At 48.3% G+C, this 24,810-nt stretch overlaps 1 protein-coding gene across 1 annotated transcript in view; it reads right to left on the bottom strand.

Moving 5' to 3' along the window:
• FAM184B (family with sequence similarity 184 member B) overlaps nucleotides 1–24,810 on the bottom strand; it is a 163,039-nt gene that overhangs the window by 57,460 nt on the left and 80,769 nt on the right. The window contains exons 2-5 of the mRNA XM_008685809.2: nucleotides 18,942–19,694; nucleotides 18,052–18,187; nucleotides 16,671–16,810; nucleotides 15,919–16,125 (exon numbers count right to left, since the gene is read on the bottom strand). Coding sequence (XP_008684031.2) covers nucleotides 15,919–16,125; nucleotides 16,671–16,810; nucleotides 18,052–18,187; nucleotides 18,942–19,694 — 1,236 coding nt within the window. The remainder of the gene's footprint in view (nucleotides 1–15,918; nucleotides 16,126–16,670; nucleotides 16,811–18,051; nucleotides 18,188–18,941; nucleotides 19,695–24,810) is intronic.

The raw sequence follows: 24,810 nt of genomic DNA, 5'->3' as shown, positions 1-24,810 counted from the left end.
AACATTCATCACTAACTCTGCCAAAGCGTGCTCACTGTCACGACAGTGTAGACGCCTGGGAGAAAGATTCCTAGCAGAAAGCAATGGCTACTCCTAATTTTACACAGTCTAGCTTCCCAGGGTCCTTGTAATCAATCACAGCTTCAGCTGTTGCCTTGACAAATGGACCTAAAGTGAAAAAAAAAGTCCCCACAGATGGAAATAGCTGACTTCATTAGTAATTTTTGGCATCAGGAAGCTTCATTTTAGGTGCAGAATAATGTAGTTTTCTGTCAGAAGACGAACAGCTCTGGGTCGCCTCGAGAGCACAGATTGGGAGGAAAGCATGCCTATATCCAGCTCAGTCCGAAGTGACCCCGAGGATTTCAACAGGAAACTTTAGCATTCTTTGAGCTAGGCAAAGAGAAAAAAACACAACTACAAGGATATGAACATGAGGGAAAGGGAGACTAGTGCTTTCAAATCTAAAAACTGGGTATTTACCCCAAAGATACAGACATAGTGAAGAGAAGGGCCATATGCACCCCAATGTTCACAGCTGCATTGTCCACAATAGCTAAATCGTGGAAGGAGCCGAGATGCCCTTCAACAGATGACTGGATTAAGAAGATGTGGTCCATATATACAATGGAATATTACTCAGCTATCAGAAAGAACGAGTTCTCAACATTTGCTGCAACATGGACGGCACTGGAGGAGATAATGCTAAGTGAAATATGTCAAGCAGAGAAAGACAATTATCATGTGGTTTCTCTCATCTATGGAACATAAGAACTAGGAAGATCGGTAGGAGAAGAAAGGGATAAAGAAGGGGGGTAATCAGAAGGGGGAATGAAGCATGAGAGACTATGGACTCTGAGAAACAAACTGAGGGCTTCAAAGGGGAGGGAGCTGGGGGGAATGGGATAGATGGTGACTAACATAATATAATAAAAAAATATTATTATAAAAAAATAAATAAAATAAAATAAAATAAAAATTGCAGCATCCCATTCCATACCTGGCATGGGATTCCATGGGGCATTAATTACAGAAGTCACAGAGCACATCCAGAAACTGTTCTTCTGAACTCTCATGGGACTCAGGGGAAAGGCTTTATTGCATCCACTTCACATGGAAGAGATCTCACGAGGTAAAAGTAGACTCACACCCACCTTCTGCTACCTTGTCTAGATTGCCCACAATTACAGGTAATTTTTAAAAAAGACACGTGGAGTTTGAGGCCCATGTTGGGTAGAGACATTACTTAAATAAATAAACTGAAAAAAAGAAGAAAAAAAAAAGACACCTGAAGGAGCCACAGTGATGGGAACACCAAATGAGCAACTACAGAAAATTACCACAGATTTCAACTGATGCTTTGAAGGAAAACACATTGTTGTGCCTTGGTGGCTCAGTGGGCTAAGCACTGGGACTTTTGTTTTCAGTTCAGGTCATGATCTCATGATCCTGAGATCGAGCCCCCAGTTGGGTTCCACGCTCAGTGAGGAGTCTCTCAAGATTCTCTCTCTTCCTCTCCCTCTGCCCCTCCCCCACTTGCACACTCACGCTCTCTTCCTAAAGTAAATAAATACAATCAATCTTTAAAAAAATAAAGGAGGGACACCTGGGTGGTGCAGTCGTTAAGCGTCTGCCTTTGGCTCAGGGTGTGATCCCGGCGTTCTGGGATCGAGCCCCACATCAGGCTTCTGCGCTAGGAGCCTGCTTCTTCCTCTCCCACTCCCCTGCCTGTGTTCCCTCTCTTGCTGGCTGTCTCTGTCAAATAAATACATAAAAAATCTTTAAAAAAAATAAAGGTAAACAAGATATGTTAACTTTTTTTCAAGAAGAAAAATTACCATTTGAAGTGCATTTATAGTAAAGTTCACAGTGCAGCTGAAAGAGCCAACCAGTACAAAACCTAAACCATCCCTCAGAGCCACCGTGAGCAATCACGGAAACACCAGTATTAATCAACACACGGGGCATTTGGCCCCAGGAAGGGTCACATTGCAGTAGTAGGGCTGGAGTGGTGCTACAGTAAACACGACTCTAAACCCATCCTGACAGAGCTTAAAACTAAGTCAGGAAAAATGGTAAATTTTATGTAATGCACACTTTACCACAATGAAAAAAAAAACAAGTCTGGAAATGAGGCAGCTGATTCAGAAGTAGTTTAACTGCTTGGCTTGCCAAAACAAAATTCAGCACTTGTAAAAAGACGATTTAAAAAAATCCACACTTTCAACAAGTTAACATTCTTCATGTCCAGCGTCCAATCAAAAATTACTAATGGAGGCTGCAGGGGTCCGAAATGCAAATGCTGGGAGGTGGGGGAGTCGCACACAGAATCAGCAAGAGGGTCATGAGGGCATCAAAAGGCCACCTCACCCCACCAGCCCTGCTGCCCTTTGTTGTTGTTGTTGTTGTTGTTTTAAGATTTTATTTATTTATTTGACAGAGATAGAGAGCCAGCGAGAGAGGGAACACAAGCAGGGGGAGTGGGAGGGGAAGAAGCAGGCTCATAGTGGAGGAGCCTGACGTGGGACTCGATCCCGGAACTCCGGGATTACGCCCTGAGCCGAAGGCAGACGCTTAATGACTGCGCCACCCAGGCGCCCCCCTGCTGCCCTTTGATTTAAGTTTGGAGCAAGTCCAACATCAATGCTAACCATCCTGGTAACATCCATGCCAACCATCCCAGTAAGCCCATCCCTACTGATTTCCACCAGCATACACCAAATTTCTCAAATGTGCTCAACACACAGAAGCAGACATTTCCTGAGGACTCCCCACTCCCACCCAGAGTTTTGGTCACTACAAAGTTCTCATCCATCCTTAGGAATAAATAGAGCAAACAACATGTTTTTAGTTGTCATGTGCCCTCATCGCTTTCTGCAGGGAAGAATGCCGTGATGATGTGACTTTCCACACAGTTTGTCCTCTAATTTCCCAGTCGTGTCCGGCCAGGCTGAGCAGCTGTGGTTCCGGCCAGGCTTTGGTTTGCTCCTTTTGGTGTGGGCACATAGCTGGGGCTGCACTTGCTAGCCACACTTCTGTAGACCCACCACCCGCTGACACACCAGGTTTAAGAAGATCCGGAGTCCCTTAACATAACACCCCAAATAGCCAAGATATAATGAGTATAGTCGTCATACCGAGGACCAGGAAAATGTCATCTTGAATAAGTTTGACAATCTAAAGACCCCCCAATACCGAGATGACACAGGTTTGGGGATTTCCTGATGAATCTTAAAGTAGCCGTCATACAAATGCTTCAACAAGCAATCATAAACATGCTTAAAACAAAAGAAAAATAGTCTCAGCAAAAAAACAGAAGATACATTGAAATTGAAAATTAAGGAAAAAATACAATAACTGAAATTTTTAAAACACGGTAAATAAGCCCAATCCAGCAGAATGGAGCGGGATCTAGAGGAGAGTCATAAACTTGAAGACACAACAACAGAAATTACCTCATCTGAATAATAGAGATAAAATGACTGAAAAAAAAAGGAAAGGAAAAAAGAACAGAACCTGTGAAAATGGTGCAAAAGCTCTAACATTTGTGTGATTGGAATCCAAGGATGAGAAAAGAAAAAAAGTGGGAGTTAAAAAGTATTTCAAGAAAAAATGGATGATAATCTCCAAAATTTGGCAAAAGATGTAAACCTGAAGATTCAAGAAACTGAGCAAAAACCCGACAGGATAAACCTAAAGAAATCCACACACATACTACAGATTAAATTGTGTCCTCCCCAAATTCACATGTGGCCGTCCTAAACCCCCATGAATTTGGAGGTGGGGCCTCTGCAGGTAATTAAGTTGAGAGTAGGTTGTGAGGGTGGGACCTTCATGATGGGGTTAAGATCCTTATAAAAGACACCAGAGAACTCTTACCCTCCCTCCATGCACATGCACAAAGGAGAGGTCATGTGAGCACACCGTGAGAAGCTATCTGGAAGCTAGGAAGAGGGCCCTCCATGGAACCTGACCACACCGGCAGCCTGATGGTGGACCTCCAGCCACCAGAACTGTGAGAAAATTCATTTCTGTTGTTTAAACCCACAGGGCTTGGTGAGTTCTTAGACATGGCACTAAAAGCATGATCCATAAAACACCTGACAAACTGGATTTTATCAAATGTAAAAACTTTGGGGTGCCTGGTGGCACAGTCGGTTAAGTGTCCGACTCTTGGTTTCTGCTCAGGTCATAATCTCAGGGTTGTGGGATCGGGCTCTGTGCTCAGCATGGAGTCTATTTGAGATTCTCTCTCTTCCTCTCCCTTTGCCCTCTCCCCCCATAATAAATACATAACACTTTTTTAAAAAAAGTAAAAACTTTTGCCCTACTAAAAATCCTGCTAGGAGAATGAAAAGAGAAGCTACAGAAGAGGAGACCATATTTGCAAACCACACATCTGACAAAAGTGTGTATCTAGAATATATAAAGATCTCTCAAAACTCAACAGGAAATGGGTAGTGAGGAGGGCACGTGCTGCATGGTGCACTGGGTGTTATACGCAACTAATGAAGCATCGAGCTTTACATCGGAAACCAGGGATGTACTGTATGGTGACTAACATAATATAATAAAAAAACATTAAAAAAAAAACTCAACAGGAAAAAAACGAACTAAGTAGAAAAGGGGCAAAAGACATGAACAGACATTTCACCAAAAAGAGTATACAGATGGCAAATAAGTACATGAAAAAATATTCAACATCACTAGCCATTAGGGAAATGCAAATGAAAACCTTTATATCACTACCTACTGGCTGGTTAAAATGAATGGTGAAAACATCAAATGCTGGAAAGAATGTGGATCTCTCATACATTATGGGAATGTAAATGGTACAGTTGCCCTAGTAAGACAGCTTGATAGGTTCTTCAAAAGCTAAACATAAACCCTACAACCCAGCAGTCATGCTCCTGGATGTTTATTCCAGAGAATGAAGAATTTAGTTCACACAAAACACTGTGCACAAATGTTCACTGCAGGTTTATATATCTAATAGCCTTAAGACAGGAAACGACCAAAATGTCCCCCAAAGGCGAAAGGGTGAACAAACTATAATATGTCCATAATATGGAATCCAACTCAGCAATAAAGAAAGGACTATTGATACACAAAACTTGGATGGATCTCAGGGGCATTATGCTGAGCGAAAACAAAAAAACCAACCACTCTCAAAACGTCACAGCTGTAGGATTTCACTCATGTAACATCCTCAAAAGAACAAAACTCTCAAGATGTGGAACAGATCGGCAGTGGCCACAGGCAGGAATTATGGAGGCAAAGGTGGGTGCATGAGGGAGATATTTGTGCTGACAGAGCAGTTCTGCACCTGGCCTGTGCTACTGCTCACGTGAATGGACACAATACAACGATAGAACCAGACACGCACATCATGCCCATGTCAGTTTCCTGGTGTTAACATTGTTCTGCAGTGATGTAAGATGTTACCTCTGGGGTAAAATGGGCGACAGGTGCCTTTATGAAGGGACCTTTCTGTACTACCTGCAGCTTCCCGTGGATCTATAAATCTATCTATCTATCTATCTATCTATCTATCTATCTATCTATCTATCCTAATGCCATACCTGTCAACATGTCCCAAAATAGCTCCCTAAAGCTAGCTTTCCCACCCGGGGTTCTCTGGAGCTCAAGGCTCCCCTGTGGGCCCAGTGGCGCCACCCTGTGGGTGCCAGGCAGTGGTGGAGGAGGAAGGAGGGGTCTAGTGCTGGGCTGTGGCTGGGCAGGTGCTGGGCAGAGAAGGACAGGGGTGGGGCAGAGGCAGCACCCACAGCGCCCTCCTCTCAGAGCTGATGCCCTGCTTTCAGGAAGGAAAAGGCCAGGATAGTGAATCCTCCCATCCTCCTGCCCTCCCATCGTCCTCAGGACTCCATCTGTCCCCTTGATCCTGCAGATCTCCTCCCCAACCTGCCATCTCCTGTCTCCCACCTGAGTTGTCTGCATTTTACAGAGGAAGGAACTAGGGACTCAGAAGGGGTGAGCAGCTGCAGATCACACCCCAAAGTCATGTCCTAGCCCCTTCATCTCCAGGAAGCTGCTATGTCTGGGAACCTGGCGGGGGGCAGGCAGGTGAGCTGGGTCTGAGCAGCTGAGCAGTGGACGTTCTCAGTGCTGGATCATGGAAGCAATCCACTTGCCTCTCAGGTCCCAGTTACCTGAACTCTACCACCCTCCCCACTGGCTCCTACAACCAGCAACTCTCAAAATGGCTCAGACACCACCCATCTTAGAAGCACAAGCTTGCCTCTCTCTCATCCAAATCCCCGTCAAATTCACCACCCCCCCCCCCCCCCCCGCCCCGGCCGCTGCAGCTTCTTCACGACTCTGCTTAGTTTACCCCTGGTTGCTAGGAACACATTTACTTGAACACCCCCCGGGGGCCACAACTTCAGGCTCTCCACCTCCACCTTGGCTGGAGCTGCAGGTGGGTCCCAGCTCACTGGGATCCATACCTCCCTTGAGCTCCCACCCCACTGCCTCTGGAACTGGAGGGGCCCAGCCTGGAACCTGGGTTTCCTCCTCCCTCCCCACACCCCAGCATCCAATTTGTACCAATTCTCAGCTCTGCCTCTCGGAAGGGGCCACTTCCCTCTGGGTCCACAGACACCCTCCAGTTTCCCAGGTGCGTGTGCTTCCACCTGTCTCCGGTTTTGCCTTCTTACCTCCATCCGGCCCCAAAGCTAGAGCAGCCAGAGCGAATCCCACGTCTCTCCCCGCAATCCTGCAGCGCTTCCTTGGCTCAGAGCACACGGCCCACCATCCGGTCCCCTCTCTAGCCTCTACCTACCGCCCTCACCCCACACCACCTCCCCCAGAGACAGGGAATTGTCCCCCCCCCCCGGCCTTCTCCACCCTGGTCTTCCCCTCCCATGTGCTCTTTGAAGCCTGCTTCCAGTGGGAGCCTAAGCTGAGAAGCACCTGCTGCTGTGGCTGGAGTTTGCAGCCGTGACATCAGGGTCCAAATCCAAGTTTTGCCACAAACTGGCTGTGAGACCTTGGACCAGAGATGGTCTCTGCAGAATTACCTGTGCAAGGACTTCTCTTTGACTATCTGAATGGCACCCACCTCAGCGGCTGGCTTTGAGATCTAGGGGAGTCAACATGTGTGAAAGTGTTTGCCAGGGACGGGCGGGCTGCGCTCGGGGTCAGCTGTCCATGGAGAGCTGTGGCGACCCCCACCCACCATCTGCAGAATACAGCGACTCACGAGGCATGGTGGTGCCGGCAATTCCAGCATGTGCACTGCAATCACCTAGGGTTATTTGTTTTAAATTCACTATTTTTAAATGATTACTTTAAATTATCTAAAGTTCCTAGAAATCCTGAAATTCATGTTACCTCCCACTCCAGGACGTGCCCCCCAATTCACCCCAGCTTCTTTTCTATGCCCTCCTGGGTGGGCATGGGTGGAGGCAGCACCGTTTCCACGGGCCAACGCTTCCAGGAAGCCAAGTGTGTTGCTGACAAAGCTCTCCAGTTCAAAGATGTCGGCCTGCCTCCCACCCCACTGCTTAGCGTGTTCTCGTAAGGTCTCAACTCTCCCTGCAGGCGGGAGGACCTGTTGTGAGCCTGGAGAAGCCTGGAGGAGCTCCGCCAATGACTCCTCCACGCTGGCCTGGGTCCCCTCTGGAACTTGCTCTCAGCCTCCTTTGCATGTCAGGCCGTGTCCAGGGAGGCCTGGCTCTCAGGCAACACGTTCTTTAATTCTTGTGACACCCAGTGACAAAGCAGATTTCTCAATCTTTGGTTTTCTTCTTCACACGTTAAGAGCAAATCTTTTAGCTCAGACACCTTCTGAAAGAAAGAGTTATTCCTTTCCCTCCTTGTAGTAAAAGCTTCTTTCAGAAATTCTGACCTTCTGTCGAACGCTGCCAGAGATGTATCGATGCGTTTCATTTCCAGGGCCAGCTCTCCCAGCTTCTATCTCATTTAAGGCATGGTGGCTTTTGCTCCCTCCAAAGAGACCTCTCCAAAAGATGAAGGCTCCCCAGATGGTGTGCCACCAGGATATCAGGCTGGAGTTGGTTCCAGGCCAGAGGGCTGAGGACCATGGCCCACCAGCATGACCACAGAGTGACCTAATGTGGGAACTGCAGGTTTTTTTTTTTTAAATAATAATTTATTATGTTATGTTAGTCACCATACAGTATATCCTTGGTTTCTGATGTAGTGTTCCATGATTCATTATGCAGTTCTGAGTGGTTCCAAGCACTGGTCAGGGCGTGGCATTCACCCACAACTTTGTGACACATGGGATCCAGCCTCCAACAGGGCAAGGAACCTCTACCTTCAGAGATAGCCTCCGTCCTGGCTCCTCCCCTGGAAGACAGATGTCCCAGGGACTCATTTTCCCTGCACTAAGCTCTTGGTCAGCCAGGCATCCAAGGGAATCTGGCCCTATGTGGAGCTGGGTGGAATTCCTGGCCTGTCAAGTGTCTGGTAGACTCTTTCACCTTTTGCTGAGCCAGGGTGGCAGGGCTCCCAGTTGGCCAGGTGTCCAGGGGACTCTTTTGCCCTGTGGTGAGCTGGGTCAGAGGCCTCCTGCTTGGAGGGTTTGTGTTCAGTTGGCCATCCAGGAGACTTGCTTATCTAGTGCTGAGTGGGGTTGGAGAATTCCCTGGGTGTCTCTCGGCCTCATTTGCCCTTCAGAAGATGACCTTGTTGAGCCAAGTCAAAGGTCTCCCAGTCACTTGGGCATACAGGGACTCATTGCCCTGAACTAAGCCTGGTTATAGGGCTCACAGTAGGAAGGCTCCCAAACGACGGTGTCTGGGAGACTCACTTTGCCCTATGCTGAACTGTGTCAGTGGGCTCGCAGTTGTCTGGGTGGCCAGGGGACTCATTTGCGCTTTGCTGACTAGTAGGAGAGCTTCCGGTGTATCCGGGGAACTTGTCCGCCCTGTGCTGAGCTGGGTGGGACGGCTTCCAGCTGGAGGGCTCCTGGTCGGTCAGATGTCTGGGGAATTCATTTGCCCCATTCTAAATGGGATCAGAGTATTCCTGGTCCAAGAGCCGTCTGGGGACTCTTCGCCCTGTGCTGAGTTGGTTCAGAGAATTCCCCATTGGCCAGGGTGGAAGGGACTCAATCGCCTTGTGCTGATCCGGGTCGGAAGGCTTATGGTTGGCTGAATGAATGTCTGGGGGATTAGTTCCCCCTGTGCTGATTAGGGTCAGAGGGCTCCTGATTGGCCCAGCTAGAAGGCATGATTGCCTTATGCTCTGCTGAGTTGGAGGGCTCCTGGCTGGCTCAGTGTTCAGGCAACTCGTTTTCACCATGCTGAGCTGGGTCAGAGGGCCCGTGGTATAAGGGTCACCATGTGATTAGCTGGGTCACAGCACTCCTGGTTGGCCTAGTAGCTAGTGGACTCAATTGTCTAGTTGCCCTGTGCTCTGCTGGGTTGAAGGTTCCCAGTTGGAGGGTACCTAGTTGGCCTAGTGTCCAGGCAACTTGTTTATCCTATGCTGAGCTGGATCAGAGAACTTGTGGTACAAGGGCGCCCAGTGTGCCCACTGTCTTGGGGACTCCTTGGCCTTATGCTGATTGCTTCAGAGAACGCCCCATCAGCCAGGGGTCCAAGGGACTTGGTTGCCTAGTGCTGATCTGGGTCAGTAGAATCCTGGTCAGAGAGCTCTTAGTTGTTCCACCTGGAAGATTCGATTGCCCTGTGCTCTGCTGAGGTGGAGGGCTCCCAGTTGGCCCAGTGTCCAGGCAACTTGTTTGCCCCATGCAGAGCAGGGTCAGAGGGCTTGTGGTATGTGGGTGCCCAGTGGGCCCATTGTCCTGGGGACTGGTTAGCCCTCTGCTGAGTTGGTCTGGAGAATTTCCCAATGGTTGGGGGTCCAGGGGACTTGGTGGCCTTGTGCTGATCTGGGTCAGAAAGCTTGTGGTTGGCTGGAGGTTGGGGGGATTAGTTCATCTTGTGATGAGCTGGGTCAGAGGGCTCCTGGTTGGTCTGGTGTCTGGTGGACTCAACGGCCTTGTGCTCTGCTGAGCTGGAGGGATCCTAGTTGGCCCAGTGTTCAGGCAACTCATTTGCCCCATGCTGAGCTGGGTCAGAGGACCTGTGTTATAAGGACACCTAGCTGGTTCACTATCCTGAGGATTTATTGTCCTATGCTGAGATGGTTTGGAGAATTCCCCATCATCTGGAGGTCAAGGGCACTTGTTTGCCTAGTGATGATCTGGGTCAGTAGGCTTCTGGTTGAAGGTCTCTTGGTTGGCCCAGCTGGAAGACTTGATTGCCTTGTGCTCTGTTGAAGTGGAGGGCTCCCAGTTGGTCCAGTGTCCAGGCAACTTTTTTGCACCATGCTGAGCTGGGTCAGAAGGCTTTTTGTATGAGGACACCCAGTGGGCTCACTGTCCTGGGAACTCATTAGTCCTATGCTGAGTTGGTTCAGAGAATTCCCCATTGGCCAGGGGTCCAGAGGACTGGCTTGCCTTGAGCTGACGTAGGTCAAAGGGCTTGCCATCAGCCAGGTGTTGAGGGAATTAGTTTGCTCTGTGCTGAACTGGGTTGGTGGGCTCCTGGTGGGCCCAGTGTCTGGAGGAGTCCATTGCCCTATGCTAAGTTGGTTCAGAGAATTCCCCATTGGCCAAGGGTCTGGGGTACTGGTTTGCCTTGTGCTGATCTGGGTCAGAAAACTGTGACTGGGGACTTGCCTTGTGGCTGATCAGGGTCAGTTAGCTCCTGGTCAAAGGGCTCCTGGTTGGCCCAGCTGGAAGACTTGATTGCCCTGTACTCTGCTGAGGTGGAGAGCTCCCAGTTGGCCCAGTGTCCAGGCAACATTTTTGCTCCTGGTGAGCTGGGTCAGAAGGCTTTTGGTATGAGGGTGCCCAATGAGCACACTGTCCTGAGGACTGGGTAGCCCTATGCTGAGTTGGTTTAGAGAATTCCCCACCGGCCAGGTGTTCAGGGGACTTGGTGGCCTTGGACTCATCATCATCAAAGGGCTTGGCATCAGCCAGGAGTCCAGGGAATTAGTTTGCCTTGTGCTGAACTGGTTTGGTGAGCTCCTGGTGGGCGCAGGGTCTGGGGGACTCCACAGCCCTGTGCTAAGTTGGTTCAGAGAATTCCCTATTGGCCCGTGGTCTGGGGGAGTGACTGGTGCAGCTTGTACTGATGTGGCTCAGAAAGCCTGTAGTCAAATGGATGTCCAGGGGATTAGTTCATCCTGTGATGAGTTAGGTCACCAGGCTCCTGGTTGGCCTGGTGTCTGGTGGACTCAATTGCCCTGGGTTCTCCTGGGTTGAGGGCTCCAATGTTGGAAGACTCCTGGTGGGCCCAGCGTCTAGGCAACTTGTTTACCCCATTGTGAGCTGGGGCAGAGGGCTTGTGGCAGAAGGCAGCCTAGTGGGTCCACTGTCTTGGGGACTTGTTAGCCCTCTGCTGAGTTGGTTTGGAGAACTCCCCATCGCCTGGAGGTCCAGGGGACTTGGTTGCCTGTGATGATCTGGATCAGTGGGCTCCTGGTCGAAGGGCTCTTGGTTAGCCCAGCTGGAAGACTCAATTGTCCTGTGCTCTGTTGATTTGGAGGGCTCCTGGTCAGCCTAGCATCCTGGAGACTTATTGGCCCCATGCTGAGTTGGGTCAGAGATGTCCCCATCAGCTATATTTCTGGGACAGTCTCTCACCCTTCACTGTGGGGTTGATGTGCTCCCACTTCGTCATGTGTCTAGAGGGTTAGTTTCTCCTATGCCGATCCTGGACACAAGGCTCCAGCTCAGCGGGATGTCCAGGGGTCCTGTGCTGAGCCAGGTTATGACCCCAGAGGACTAGAGGGCCTCTGCCTGCCTGGGTAGGGGTCCGTTGAACTGTGATTCTCAGATCCCCCCCACCTTTCTGCCAAATGAAACCAAGTAACTGGGTGGTCTGGCCAGCCCTGCAGCGAGGCCTGTGTCCAGGTGGTGCTGAGTGCTGGCAGACGGACTCATGGGACCCCAGAGGGGCGGAAAGGTAGAAGCGAACATGAAGTGAAGAGTGTGGGCAAGAAGCTGGGGCAGGACCAGTCAGGGAGAAGTTGCCAGTAGCAGGAACCGAGAACCCTGAAGAGTACCCCAGTCGTAGCTGCCACGATGGAGGAGACCTTGCTCCCTCCAGCGGTGCCTTAGGCGGGTGCTGGGCTTTTCTAAAAGCCAAGGTTCATCCCAAGGCCTCCTGAGGGCACCACTGCGCCTCAGCCAACCACCAGGGGGCGCTCAGCTTGGTCTTGCTCATGTGGCCAATCACCAGGCAACTCAGCGGGCCAATCACCAGGTGCTTCTCCCTGTGCCCCCCTGACGTCATCACCTGGACTCCATGTTTTTAAAGGAAACTACGTTAACTTGTTTTGAGAAGAAACGTTACTATTTGAAACGTATTCATAATAAAGTTTGTGGTGCAGCAGCAAGAGTCAATGAGTACAAAGTCAAAAGTGTCACTCAGAGTCACCATTAGCAATCATAATAACACCAATATTAATCAATACGTGGGGCATTAGACCCCATGAAGGCTCACACTTCCGTAGTAAAGCTAAAGTGGCACCAGAGCAAACGCTACCCTAAACTCGGCCTAACAAAGTTTTTAAAAGTCTAGAAAATAGTACCTTTTAACAATAAAAGACGGTGATTCACAAGTAATTTAACTGCTTGCCAAAACAAAATTCAGCACTCAAAAAAGGGTGATAACAAAATGCAGTCATTAAACAAGTTAACACTCTTAATGTCCAACATCCAATAAAACATTACTAAATGCCCAAAGAAGCAGGGAAATGGGACTCATAACCAGGAGAAGATGCAACCATAGGGAAAAAACCCAAATGACAGATGAGAATGCTAAAAGAGCAATTATAAACATGCCCAAGAATTTAAAGGAAAACAAATATGATGAGGAGAAAAAGGGAGACTGTAAAGGAGGAACAAATGGAATTTCAGAAAGGAAAAAATAAACCAAATAGGTTTTAAAAAATTGTATGATGCCCAAGAAGAAAAAAGATGAATGAACTTGAAGATATAGCAACAGAAACTTTCCAAACTGAAGCACAGAGAGACAAGGGGACCAAATATAAATGACCAGGGTTTCAGTGACTTGTAGGACAATATCAGAAGGAAGGAGGTCGGAAAAGAAAATGGCCTTAAAATTTCCAAACTGGAAAAAACTATAAACCCACAGATCCAGTACATTCAATGAACCCCAAGCAGAAGAACATGCACACAAAACAATCATACTTGGCATACCACATCAAGGTGCGGAAACCAGCGACAAAGAGAAACTCTCAAAAGCAGTCAGAAAACAAAAGACTTGTTATATACAGGAGGAATAAAAGGGGCTGCCAAGTTTTCATTAGAAGAAAATGCAAACCAAAAAATGTTGAATGAGATCTTTAATGTTTTGAAAGAAAAAAAAAAACCCTGTAAACTTTGTATTCTATATCTAGCAAAAATAAAGGCAAAATAAAAACATTTTCTGATATATAAAAACAGAATTTGCTGTGAGGGGACTTACACCACAAGAAATGTGAAACGGAGTTCTTCAGGCCAAAGCAACAAAGATTGTAGAAATGGTAGAAATGGGAAATGGGAAAGGACAACTAAAAGATTATAATTTAAAAATATAAATTATATAAGAAATGTTTTTTCCCTAAAAAATAATTGGCTTTTTAAGGAAATATAAGAGCCATACACTTCTGAGTTTGTAACGTGTAAAGTAAAACGTATGACAACTACACAAAGGTCAGGAAGGGATAAATGGAAATGTATTGTTGCAAGGTTTGTACGGTGAAGTAATACATACATGTGAAGTAAAGTAGTATTTGGTGGCGGTGATAAATTAAAGACACATGTTCTAAATCCTAGAGCAACCACAAGAGCACCCCTCCAGGAAAAAAAAAAAACCTAGTAAGTCATTAGTAAAGATAAAAAAGGAATACAAGAAATAAATTCAATGAATCAAAAATAAAACAGAACAGATGTGACAAAGAGAAAAACAGCAAGATAGGAGACTTAGTGATAATTACACTCAACGTAAATGGTCTAAAGGGCCCTCAAAAGAAAAGGGGGGGAAGTATAACCCCCCCAAAGCAGGAGGGAAACACAATTTATTTCTCTGTGATTCATTTCCCAAATGGACTCATGCCCCCTGATTAAAGAGAAATGGGGTTTCTATAGTCAGAGTCAGGCTTGGCTAACAGGTTACCAGGGCAACCTGTCGCTCTGGGAGAGCTGCTGTTCCTCCCGCTGACTGTGGCTCTGGATAGAAAGAGCGTTCAGCTGTTTGTCTGAGGATTGGGTTGTGTGACCCCTCGCAGCTCCTCGGAGGAAAATGCTTTCCACATAGCTGCTTCCTGCCCCGCGCAGGGGTGGGAACCATGGGCTCTGGACTCAGGCTATCAGGTTTCAATACTGCCTCAAGCACTCACGGTCTGTGTGGGTTGATACATAGCATCTTTGAGCCTCCATTTTCTTATCTCTAAAATATGAACACCCCTTGGGGCACCTGGGTGGCTCAGTCGGTTGAATGTCTACCTTTGGCTCCAGTCAGCATCTCAGGGTCCTGGGATTGAGCCCCTCATAGGGCTCCCTGCTCAGCAGGGAGTCTGCTTCTCCCTCTCCTTCTGCCCCTCCCCCTGCCTTGGGTGCTAGCTCTCTTTCAAATAAATAAATAAAATATTTAACAAATTTTTAAAAATAAAATAATATAGGAATACCCGTTTTATAATCTTGTTGGAAAGATGCATTGTGTTCCTAAGAATAAAGTGATTTACAAAGTATAGTGAGCACACAAAAAAATGAAAAATTAAAAAAAATATACAGTAGGCACTCACCAATATTAACACACATGCTGTCACCCAGGGCACACGGTAACTAATCATAGCCACTGTTTACTAAACTTTTACTACATGCTGTGCACTGAACTAAGAGTTTTTATATAACACCATAAGGAATCCACACAACAAGCCCTCAAAGTATTTATCCTTATTTTAGGAATCATGTTTCAGAGAGGTTAAGTGACCTATCCACGGTCATACAGCTAGGGACGTGTCACGACTTCGGAGACCACGACCAGTGTGGGTCTTTCGTGGGTTCGTTCATTTACCCAACACAGACATTTATCGAGTCCCTACTCCTCCACACCACCGCACGGCACGGCATTGCTCAGTGCTACCATCAGCCAAAGCTGATGAGGCGGGCTCTCGCGTGTGAAAGAGGCTATGTGCACAACATTATTGAGTTACACTTCATTCTCTCCCTAAAACATCACAAAAGTGATTTGCTTTTCCCAGCAGACATGAAGAGATGAGGCTTTGCATTCCTTCTTTGGTGGGAAGTCGGAACAGTACCCAGGGGCCGGGAATCTTCGCCCCCATCGGCAAGCTACTGATGACTGACCTGCGTCTACCTTCTAGGCTCCAGGCACGTACTACGCTTTGTTTTTCCACGCAGATGGCCTCATTTAATCCTCGCAGCTACTCTGGGAGGTGCTATTACCATCATCTGCTTTATAACTGAGGAACCTAAGGTGCAAGATTTCCCTCTGAGGGGCCGCGCTCCGGAACTCAGCAGGCTCACAAAGCTGCCCGGTGGCCGCGCTGGGGTTTGGGTCCAGGCGGTCGGCTGGGCCTGAGCGCTTGCTCGCGTTCTCTCTCTCTGTTTTTGCTGAGGAGACTTGGATGTCCTCAGTTAAATGCTCAGAGGATACAGTTCTACCTGATGTCAACGGCTCTAGGCCCTGCCTGCTCACAGCCTTAGGGGTGTCCCTGTCTCCTTCACAAGACCCTCGACTCCCTGGGTCAGACAGAGAACCGGGATGCGTACACAGCAGGAGCTCAGTAAGTGTCTGAGGGAGGGAAGAAGAAATACAAGAGAAAAGGACGGAGGCAGAGGAGAGGAGAAAGACTCTGAACCGAGTCTGTGGAAGCGGACCCCACCTTCTGCAGCTTCCTCCTCTCGGTCTCCACCGACGAGCGCACGGACTTGATTTCTAGGGTGTGCTTCTTCACTAAGTCTTCCAGTCGCTTCACTAGCTGGTCCTTGAGATGCTTCTTCTCCTCTTCTGTCTGGTGTTTGATTTTACGAAGGTCTTCTTCATATTGTTGCTTCATATATTCCGTCTCAATACTGCCCTCTTTCTTGGTCTATAAACAAGAGAAAGGGCCTTGTAAACCTGCCCGCGTGGGGTGAGGAGCACGGAATCACCGTTTCTCTTTCGTACAACGTTTACAACATTTACACACTGATTTTACCGCACGGAGCGCAAGGGGCCATAAAGTTCATAAGACTGTAGATCTGATATTCGTAAGAGCCTTCACTTGATCTACCATCTGCAAAAGGCTCTTTGGAATCGTGGACCTACGGTCACGGGATCGGGTATTCCAGCCCACTCTAGCGGTGTCTAAAGAATTCTGTTTGTTGTGATTGGTGGAACAGATAGTGGGACTCCTATGCAAGTTTCCAGTTTCCCAGGAGCCAACGATAGACATTGGGAGAATTCTGCTATATTCGTAGTCTCCTAATTTCAAATGGCAGGAAGTTAGAGGAACTTCACACCCGTACAACCACCCCTAAAACCATGGGTGGTTTCAAGTGGCTCTGTCGTAGTTGGGGATTGGCCTCTACCCGATGCTCATTCCAGCAAAGCCTCCTGTGACTTCTCCATTCCCAGGGCTGGGTCAGACAGTACCTGTCCCTCTGGGCCTCCTTTGGTGCACAGACACTCCTTGGGAACGTTTGGGTCCTGCTGAGGATGGAGACTGCGGCCTTCCAGGTCATTCGCCTTCCCCAGGTCTTCATTCTCTGAAACTAGCTCCGTCTTCCTGTCATCTGCAAGCATAAGTTTCAACATCATTTAAAATGCCCTTGACCTTGGCCTTGTGTTCAAGGTCTTCTGCAGTCAGGTACCCATTTTGTTATTTGACTATTCTGCCCCCCACTCCCATGTGGACTTCCTGCTCTGTGGCCTTTTGGGCCTCAAACACGGTCAAAATGGTGACTATCGTCTTTGCTCAAGCAGCGTCTTGAGTTCAAACGGTTGTTCTGTTCTAGCTTCTTAAACTAGTCATTGTCAAAGTTTTTTAATTGTGATTTCCATATGTTGAAAAAAACATTGAGCACATTCCTGGATACGTATATATATGTGTGTGTGTGTGTGTGTGTGTGTATGTGTATGTATATATATATATTTGAAAGATATAAATGTAAAAGACAAAAAAATAAATATAACTAGAAATGCTCATTGTTTTCTTCCCATATTCTCAGGAGGTATCCCTGCCCCACTTTTGAAAACACTGCACTAAAGTCTCCACGCACTTCTGGTTCCAACTCAAACCTGTCCCCTTCACACCTTTCCGGCCCATGGTGACTTCTTTCCAGGACACTTCATTCCCCTGATGCCTGGGCCACCGCATGATACCAAAGCATGCTCCGGGCTGTAAAGTCACTGTCCCATAAGCTCCCTGGGGGCAGAGCCCATGTTTTCTGTCTTTGTTATATCTCCTAGTATCAAACTGACCACACTGTAGGTATTCACAGACTTCCTGATGAAGGAATCTCCTCCTTCAGAGGAAGGCCCTCTGGGGTCAGATATTAGGAGATATACACCTGTTCTATCACTGACCCGTGGCCTTGAGCTGGCCACTTACCCTTCCTCAACCTCGTTTCTTCACCTGGACCATCGGAGACACTGACCACGCCCACTCACAGAACTATTGGGACGACCCAGTGACATCGCCGTGTGACATGATGGGAAAAACGTGAAGTGTTGCTTCGGCGCGGAGGAGAAGCCGGTCCTGAGCAGTTCAGGCATGCGGTGGGCCTGGTGAGGAAGTTTCTGGGGGCCAAGGGGTCCCTCTGCATCATGCCTTTTGGCTCTAGGCACTGTGACAGCTCCAGGTGGCAACTCACCCGGGCCCTGCCTGGGTGGAGCTCGCCCACCAGGGGTCAGATGAAACAGCCCGCCCCTCGCTCTGCTCGCTCAACAGTCTCATGGCTGCAAGCAGCACCAGCCAACCTGACAGCTGCCCTTCTTTCCGGAAAAACACCCAAACTGTCGCAGCGCCTCTCACCGCTTTTTGGCGTCACGTGACGCTCCTGCAGCATCAGCCTGTCTTTGGCAACAGCCAGCTTCTCCCCAAGTTTTTTTGCAGTGCTCTTCAGCTCTGAGTTCTCCTGCCGAGCCTCCTTGAGCTGCACGTCCAGGTCCTAAACAGACAGAAAGGGTCTCATTGCTCTGGGGACTGCTCGCTGTCTCAGAGACACACAATGTGCACAGAACAGGAGTCAGATCTGGAAGGTGGGTCAGTGCACAGCAGTCGCTCTTGTCTCTGGAATTCAGGGGCTCACATTCATCCAATCCCTACTCATCCTGATGGGCCGCGTGCCTTTACGCACGTTATTTAACCTTTCTGTCGTGAGGATTCAATGAGATAAAGTGTCTGGGACAGAAAAAAGTGTTCAAGGATTACTAAGAATAGTGGCTGCTGCAGCTTTTAGAGATGGGGCTCTGTGAGTGTGTGGGGTTTGTCAGTGGTCTAGCTCGCCATGAAAGCCAAGTCCCTAGGATTTCAGGACAGGCACGTTGCTAGGAAAGAGCAGTGCTTTAGAATGAGGCTGGCCTGACTTAAGAAACTTATAAGCTGTGTGGCTAGTGAGGTAAGTCTTTAAGCCTCTCAATTTCTAGAGAGAAATTATCTGTGACCTATAAGTGTCTAAGCTCTCTGAGGTCAGGGACCCAGTCCAGCTCACCATGTGTCTCCTACCCGTAGCTCCAGGTCTGGCACATAGGAGGAATTCCATAAACATTTGCTGATGGAATGTAATTGAACTCAAGGGAAAGAAGAGGAGTCACTTAGGTAGAAGTCAAGGGCTTTGCACAGTGCCCGACACATAGTAGGTGTTAAAATTAGGGACCGTGTTTACGATCCCCTTGGAAAGCTATCAAGAGACCCTGTTTTACCTGCGTCCTTTCCTTCAGCTTCTGGGCATACTTCTTCAGGTCACTTATCTTGCGGCCTCTGTGCTCCAGATCCCCTTCCAGCTTCCTGACCTGGGCCTGCAGGGCCGACTCCTGGACCTGGAAGTTCTTGCGGAGGTCCGTCTCCTTCTCCTGCCACTGCCACAGGGCCTCGCTCACCGACTGCTGCATGGCCTGCCGGATGGCCTCGGTGTCCCGCTCATAGGTGGCCTGCAGCTCCTCGGCCTTGCGGGCGTAGTCCTTGCTCAGCTGCTGGTTTTCCACGCGCAGCCGCTCCACCTCCAGCAGGACCTCCCGCATCTCGTGGCCGTGGCCTGGCTCTCCCTTGGGGTCTGGGCCCTCCTGGGAAAGCCGGCCCCACTGGGGCGCCTCGTGGCTCGTCAGGTGCCGGAGCCTCTTCTCATAGTCCGCCTTGAGCTCCAGCATCTCCTTGGAGAGGCTGAGGACGCGCTCGGCGTGCTCGGCCTCCACCCTCAGCTCCCTCTCCTTGGTCTCCAGCCTGCACGTGGCCGACTGCGCCAGGGCCTCCTGTGTCAGCCTCTTCTGCAGCTCCAGCGCGCTCTCCAGGGCCCGAATGCGCTGGAGCAGGGCCTCCTCCTCTGCGTGGCCTTCTTCCTGCAGGAGTCTGGCCTTGGCCTCTGCCACGGCATTCTGGAGCTCCTCCTGGTGGGCCTCGCGCAGCGCCTCCATGCTGGCCTCCGCTTCATCCTGGCGGGTGTTGAGGGCGTAGATCACCTGCAGAAGAACCCACAGAACCCGGTTAGTGGGAGGAGTGTGAGCGTCTGCGGGGAACGTGACCGGAGATGCTTCTTCTCCGTGGCAGTGACTGAGGCAGATCCCCACCGGCAGCCCCTGAGAAGGGGATGGGTGTGGAAGGAATTTATTAGGAACGGTCCCCAGGAGAAACCTTCGAGGAAGCAGGGAAGTGGCGTGGTGGAAGCAAAGTGGGGGAGTGAGGACACATAAAGGCCACAGAGGGGCTCCGTGGTGGAGCTCCCTAGGGGGCTTGGGAGTGCCATGGGAAGCCAACAAAGGGCTTACAACTCCAATTTGTGGAAAAAGAGGAAAAAGAACACTTCAGGACACAAAAACACACAACCCCCTCAAAAAAAAAAAAACCCAACAAAACATCAGAAAATAGAATTCAGCAACATATGAAAAAGATTATATGCCATGACCAAGTGGGATTTATCCCAGGAATGTAAAGTTGATTTAACATCTAAAAATCAGTTCATGGAATATACCATATGAACAGAATAAAAGACAAAGAGCACACGATTGTGTCAACAGACACAGGAAAAACATCTGATAAAATACAACTTCTTTGTGATAACAATACTCAGCAACCCAGAAATGTATCCATGGTGTAAGACTGTTTCTCCGTAACTTCAGGAACAAGATAGGGGACACTTTGTTACTGCAGAGAAGAGAATGCAGGAAGGCGGGAGTGTGGTGGGGCCCAGGACCCCCCTGAACAACAGGTAGATGTTTACTGAAAGGGAAAAACTGTAGGTAGGACAGGCGTGGGGAAGAGTCTGCTCTGTCTTGTGAAAATTCTCCCCACATACACACCCTTGAATTAACACAAAGATCAGAGGTAGCGGAGACGGTATCACGCTGTGGGTGGGCACACAATGTCTGAGGGCACTTTTGCATATGCATATTTACTCATGGTGTCTCACAATTAAAAGTCCCCAAATAATCCCCAGCAAGGGTTGCTGCAATTGCTCTGCTTGGCTGAGATCCGGTGACAAGGTTCCTGGCTTTTCACGAGTGCCAGACTCACCTCCCTTTCCCCCGACACCCTTGCCCAGAAGGTTATTCCAAGGATAGTGTGTGCACAAACAAGAAAGTATATTGTGTTCTGTTATATTTCATATCATATTATATTCCTCACCCTCTTTTAATACGCATATACATTCATCTAGACCGTGACTTTTTTTTACTTAGCAGATCTTAGAGGTTATGTAATTCTGTACATAAAGAGATGCCTCATTTTTATTTTTGGCTGCTTCCTATGCCATTGGATAGATGTGCTATAATTTATTTTTCTGCTCCTTACTGATAGACATTGAGTTGTTTCTCCATGGAAGATTATTGATATTTTTTTAATTTCACTGCTATGAAGCAAACATTTTTTTCTTTTTCCATTCCTGCCAGTGACCTTGAGGTCTGCTCTTTGCTTATGAATGAAATTCCAGAGCTTGGCCTTAAAAAAACTCAAGTCTTCATGGTTAATACAGAATCCTAATGAAGAGATGGAAGAGAGTGTCCTCTCCCTGTGGAAGGAGAAAGAGATGCCGTTTTGTGTCATAAAACTAACTCAAAGAATTTTGAGAACGTTCAAAAGCACTACACTTGTCTTCCAGTGCAACATGGAGATGTATGTGAGTGATCACGGCTGTGAACTCCTGGAGCGACTCCACTGGACATCCCGCCTACTTTCAAGAGATCTCTTCTTTTTCTACCCTCTCTACTTCTGCACTCTTGCAAGTTTGCTCTCTGAGCTTGACCTCTCTTTCTTCTCCTGGTCCAATAGTCTGTTTTCACATTAACTCCACCCATCCCCCTGCCCTTTTTAACCTGGACCCTATGGCCAATCATCTCAACTACCTTCTTACTGACATCCTCAAACCCACTGCCCATCTCATCTTTAGCCTCACATCTTTGGTACTCAAAACAGCAGATCAACCCAACCACCTCAACTCTTGTCAAATACTCCCAGCTGGTCCTTTAGATTCCCAACCTCTGAATCACTATATTATCTACCTGAAACTAATACAACACTGTATGTAACTAACTGGAATTAAAATAAAAACTTAAAAAAGAGAAAGAAAGAAACTTGATCAGTTGGATTTGAGGCCATTTGGAACATTAAAGAAGAACTTGTTAGACTGAAAAAAAGATGCCTAACTTCATACGTGCTCTCCACGCTGATACTTTAATCAACATGTCTCATAGTCATTCCCTATTCCTTTTCCCCATAGGGACTATTTCAATTCTCTACCACATTTCATAGTTCACATCTCCAGTTCTTGGCCCATTCCCCCCACCCCCCACCCCCACAGTGTTGTCTCTTGCTTTTTGGAGGAGGAACAGTTAAGAGCTTGGGCTCCAGGGCTAGCCAACCTGGGTTGGAGTTCCAGCTTCACCGCCTCCTAGCTGCTGACCTTGGGCAGGTATTCAACCTCTCCAGAGCTCAGTTCCCTAACAGCAAAATGGCATTAACAGCAGCATCAACCTCCTAGGGTTATCCTGAGAGCTACATGAGACAACGCGCAGAAACACCAGATACCCACTAACTGCATAATTAATGTACCTGCCACCCAGAGAAAAAAGGCTTGGATTATTAATCACGAGCTGGGAAAAAGCCAGAGTATTTGGCAGGATTTAGTGCAGCGTTGGGGCCGGCACAGACTAGTGCAGTTAAGGAGAGCATGGAGGGCAGGGAAGGGGAGGTGATGGACGGGTGCCATTCTTCCCCAAAGCTACTGGTGAAGGGAGGAGGAACAGAGCAGGCAGATGGGCAAATAGGATCAAAGCAAGTGGGCAGGGGCGCTAGAGAAAGGCAGATGAGAAGAATTTAAAAGAAAGGAAAAGATGCAACGTAAATGTTTTATTTGGAACCCCTGGAAAAAAGTAGAAGGAATTTCTCCTCCTGTATAAAGTGTCCTTCAGCTCCCTACAGACAATAGAAACATAGCCCATTCATCTTTCTCCCAGTGTGCTTTGTACCATTGATTGTTATGGTCCTTTCGTGTCCCATTATAGACACTCAGGGGCTGGATATTGAAGTCACATGTGAGCTTCATCAGAGTAGGGACCTCAGGGCCCCCCTGCAGGGCCCTCTCTATATTATGTAGTCCAAGCACCTAGTACAATGCCTGGCCAGATTCAAATTCTCAGGGAGTTCACTGGTAAATAGAAGGAGGACTTTGTAAGGGGAGGTGAGAGATTGAAAGAATAGGATTTGGGAAGAGAGTCGTGCCGGAGGAGAGGCCCTGAAGTGGGAACAGGCAGGAAGTAGACAAATATAACAATGAAAAGACGAGGCTTGGAGTCTCCACTGTTGAGTGCAGACCCTGTTTGTCGTTTGATGTATGGATCCAGATGTTATTTCCTAGCTGTCTGGGCTTGCACGTGCTGTCTTGCTGGGGCTCAGTTCCCTCATTTGTACAAGGGGGAGAAAAAGTTCCTGCCTTATAGGTGACTGAAGGATTAAATGAGATATCGCTGGAAGGCGTGCTGCGTAGTGCCTGGTTCACAGTAAGTGATGTAGGAAAGATGTTGGGGTTTGTGGCTGACGGCCAAGAAAGAATTCTTGAGACGTCTTTGGTGCAAAAAAAGGGGTTTTATTAAAGCACGGGGACAGGACCCGTGGGCAGAAAGAGCTGCACTGGGGTCATGAGGCATGGCCAATTACACATTTTCAAGTTGGGAGAGGGTTAGGGATGGTAAAGGTCTCTAAGGAATTTTGGAAGCAAGGTTTCCAGAATCTTGAGGGGGCTAGCTATTGCTAGGAAGAGGTCATTTATTACTATCTAAGAAAACCCTAGTCATGAGACCCTTCAGATTTATATCAGTGGGTCATATGCTTAGGGGATGATTGCCAACATGTATCTTGGGGGGGGGAGTAGAGATAAAGGAAGTTTCCGAAGGAATATTTATATGTTAAAGTAGCCTTACAGGATCCTGGGGGTTGGGCTGAGATTGTCTTTTGCCCTTAGCAAAGTATTCACATTGAGGCAGCTGAATCCCTAGAGGAAGGTCACTCTGTCTCAGGGACTTGTCAATGGACTGTAGATAGCATGGAAATTTCATTTTTCTTTTGCCTTTGTTTCCCACATCAGTGAGCACCTGACGAGACCCAGCTGTTCCTATCGTGGTTGTCCAGAGGGCACTTAAAGCCAGACAGAGGTCTCGATGGCAATGGCATTTCTCTTAAGGAAGGCAACATGGTAGGAGCAATGGAGCTGGCTGGGTCCTCTGGACTGAGAGGGATCTAGACTTACCCTCCTCGCAGCAGAGATTGCTGGTGTGCCCAGTATCTGGTTCTCTCCTTCATCCTTAAAAACAGAAGCCCCAATTTTTCTCATGGGCACTCTGCCACATTTCTCAGCCTCCCTTCCAGCTCTGAGCAGCCATGGGACCAAGTCCTGCCCTGCTGGATAGAAGTAGACTTGTTGCTCCTTTCTTCCAGGATGAGTCCCCTCTATGCCTGAGCAGTCCTCTTGGACCACACAGTGGACACCGGGGGCTAAGGCTGGCAGTACCGTGAGCTAAGAGCAGCCGGGGTCTCTGATGCCGAGCAAGGCCATGCCAGCCCTGGACTGATTCCAACTGGACTGCCTTTGGGTTTTCTGTCACTCTCAGACAAACCTGATTTGGTTCGAGGTATATACATGAGATATATATATGTGTATATATATATACTTTCTGACTCTGATCTTTTAGAATTGCTCAAGTTCTTTAACTTCTCGGAGCCTCAGTCTCTTGCCTGTAAAATAGACCCCCCCTTTTTTTTCTCTAATAGGATTACACATCTGAGGCATCTAGCACATAGCAGGTACTCATTCAGTGCTCCTTCCTCCTTTCTTCCCATGCTCTGCCCTCAGAAAGAAACACCCCGCCCCCCTTTTTTGGACGCACAGTCCTCTCCTCCTGCCCTCTAGGTCTACGACTGTTGAGGAGAACCGGTGCAGACCCACCCTTCCCCAGGGTCTGGCGCCTTGCTTTCTTTCACTCACCACTTACTCTACTGAAACATCGGAAGGACTGGCCTGAGCCTCCTTGTAAATCCACGTCCTCGGTAGGAGGCTGATTTCAGAATCCATCAAGGGACATGAATAAT

This window comes from Ursus maritimus, unplaced genomic scaffold (genome assembly GCF_017311325.1).
Source record: "Ursus maritimus isolate PB19 unplaced genomic scaffold, ASM1731132v1 scaffold_8, whole genome shotgun sequence".
Classification (NCBI taxonomy): domain Eukaryota; kingdom Metazoa; phylum Chordata; class Mammalia; order Carnivora; family Ursidae; genus Ursus; species Ursus maritimus.
This window is presented reverse-complemented; position numbering and strand designations above follow the sequence as displayed.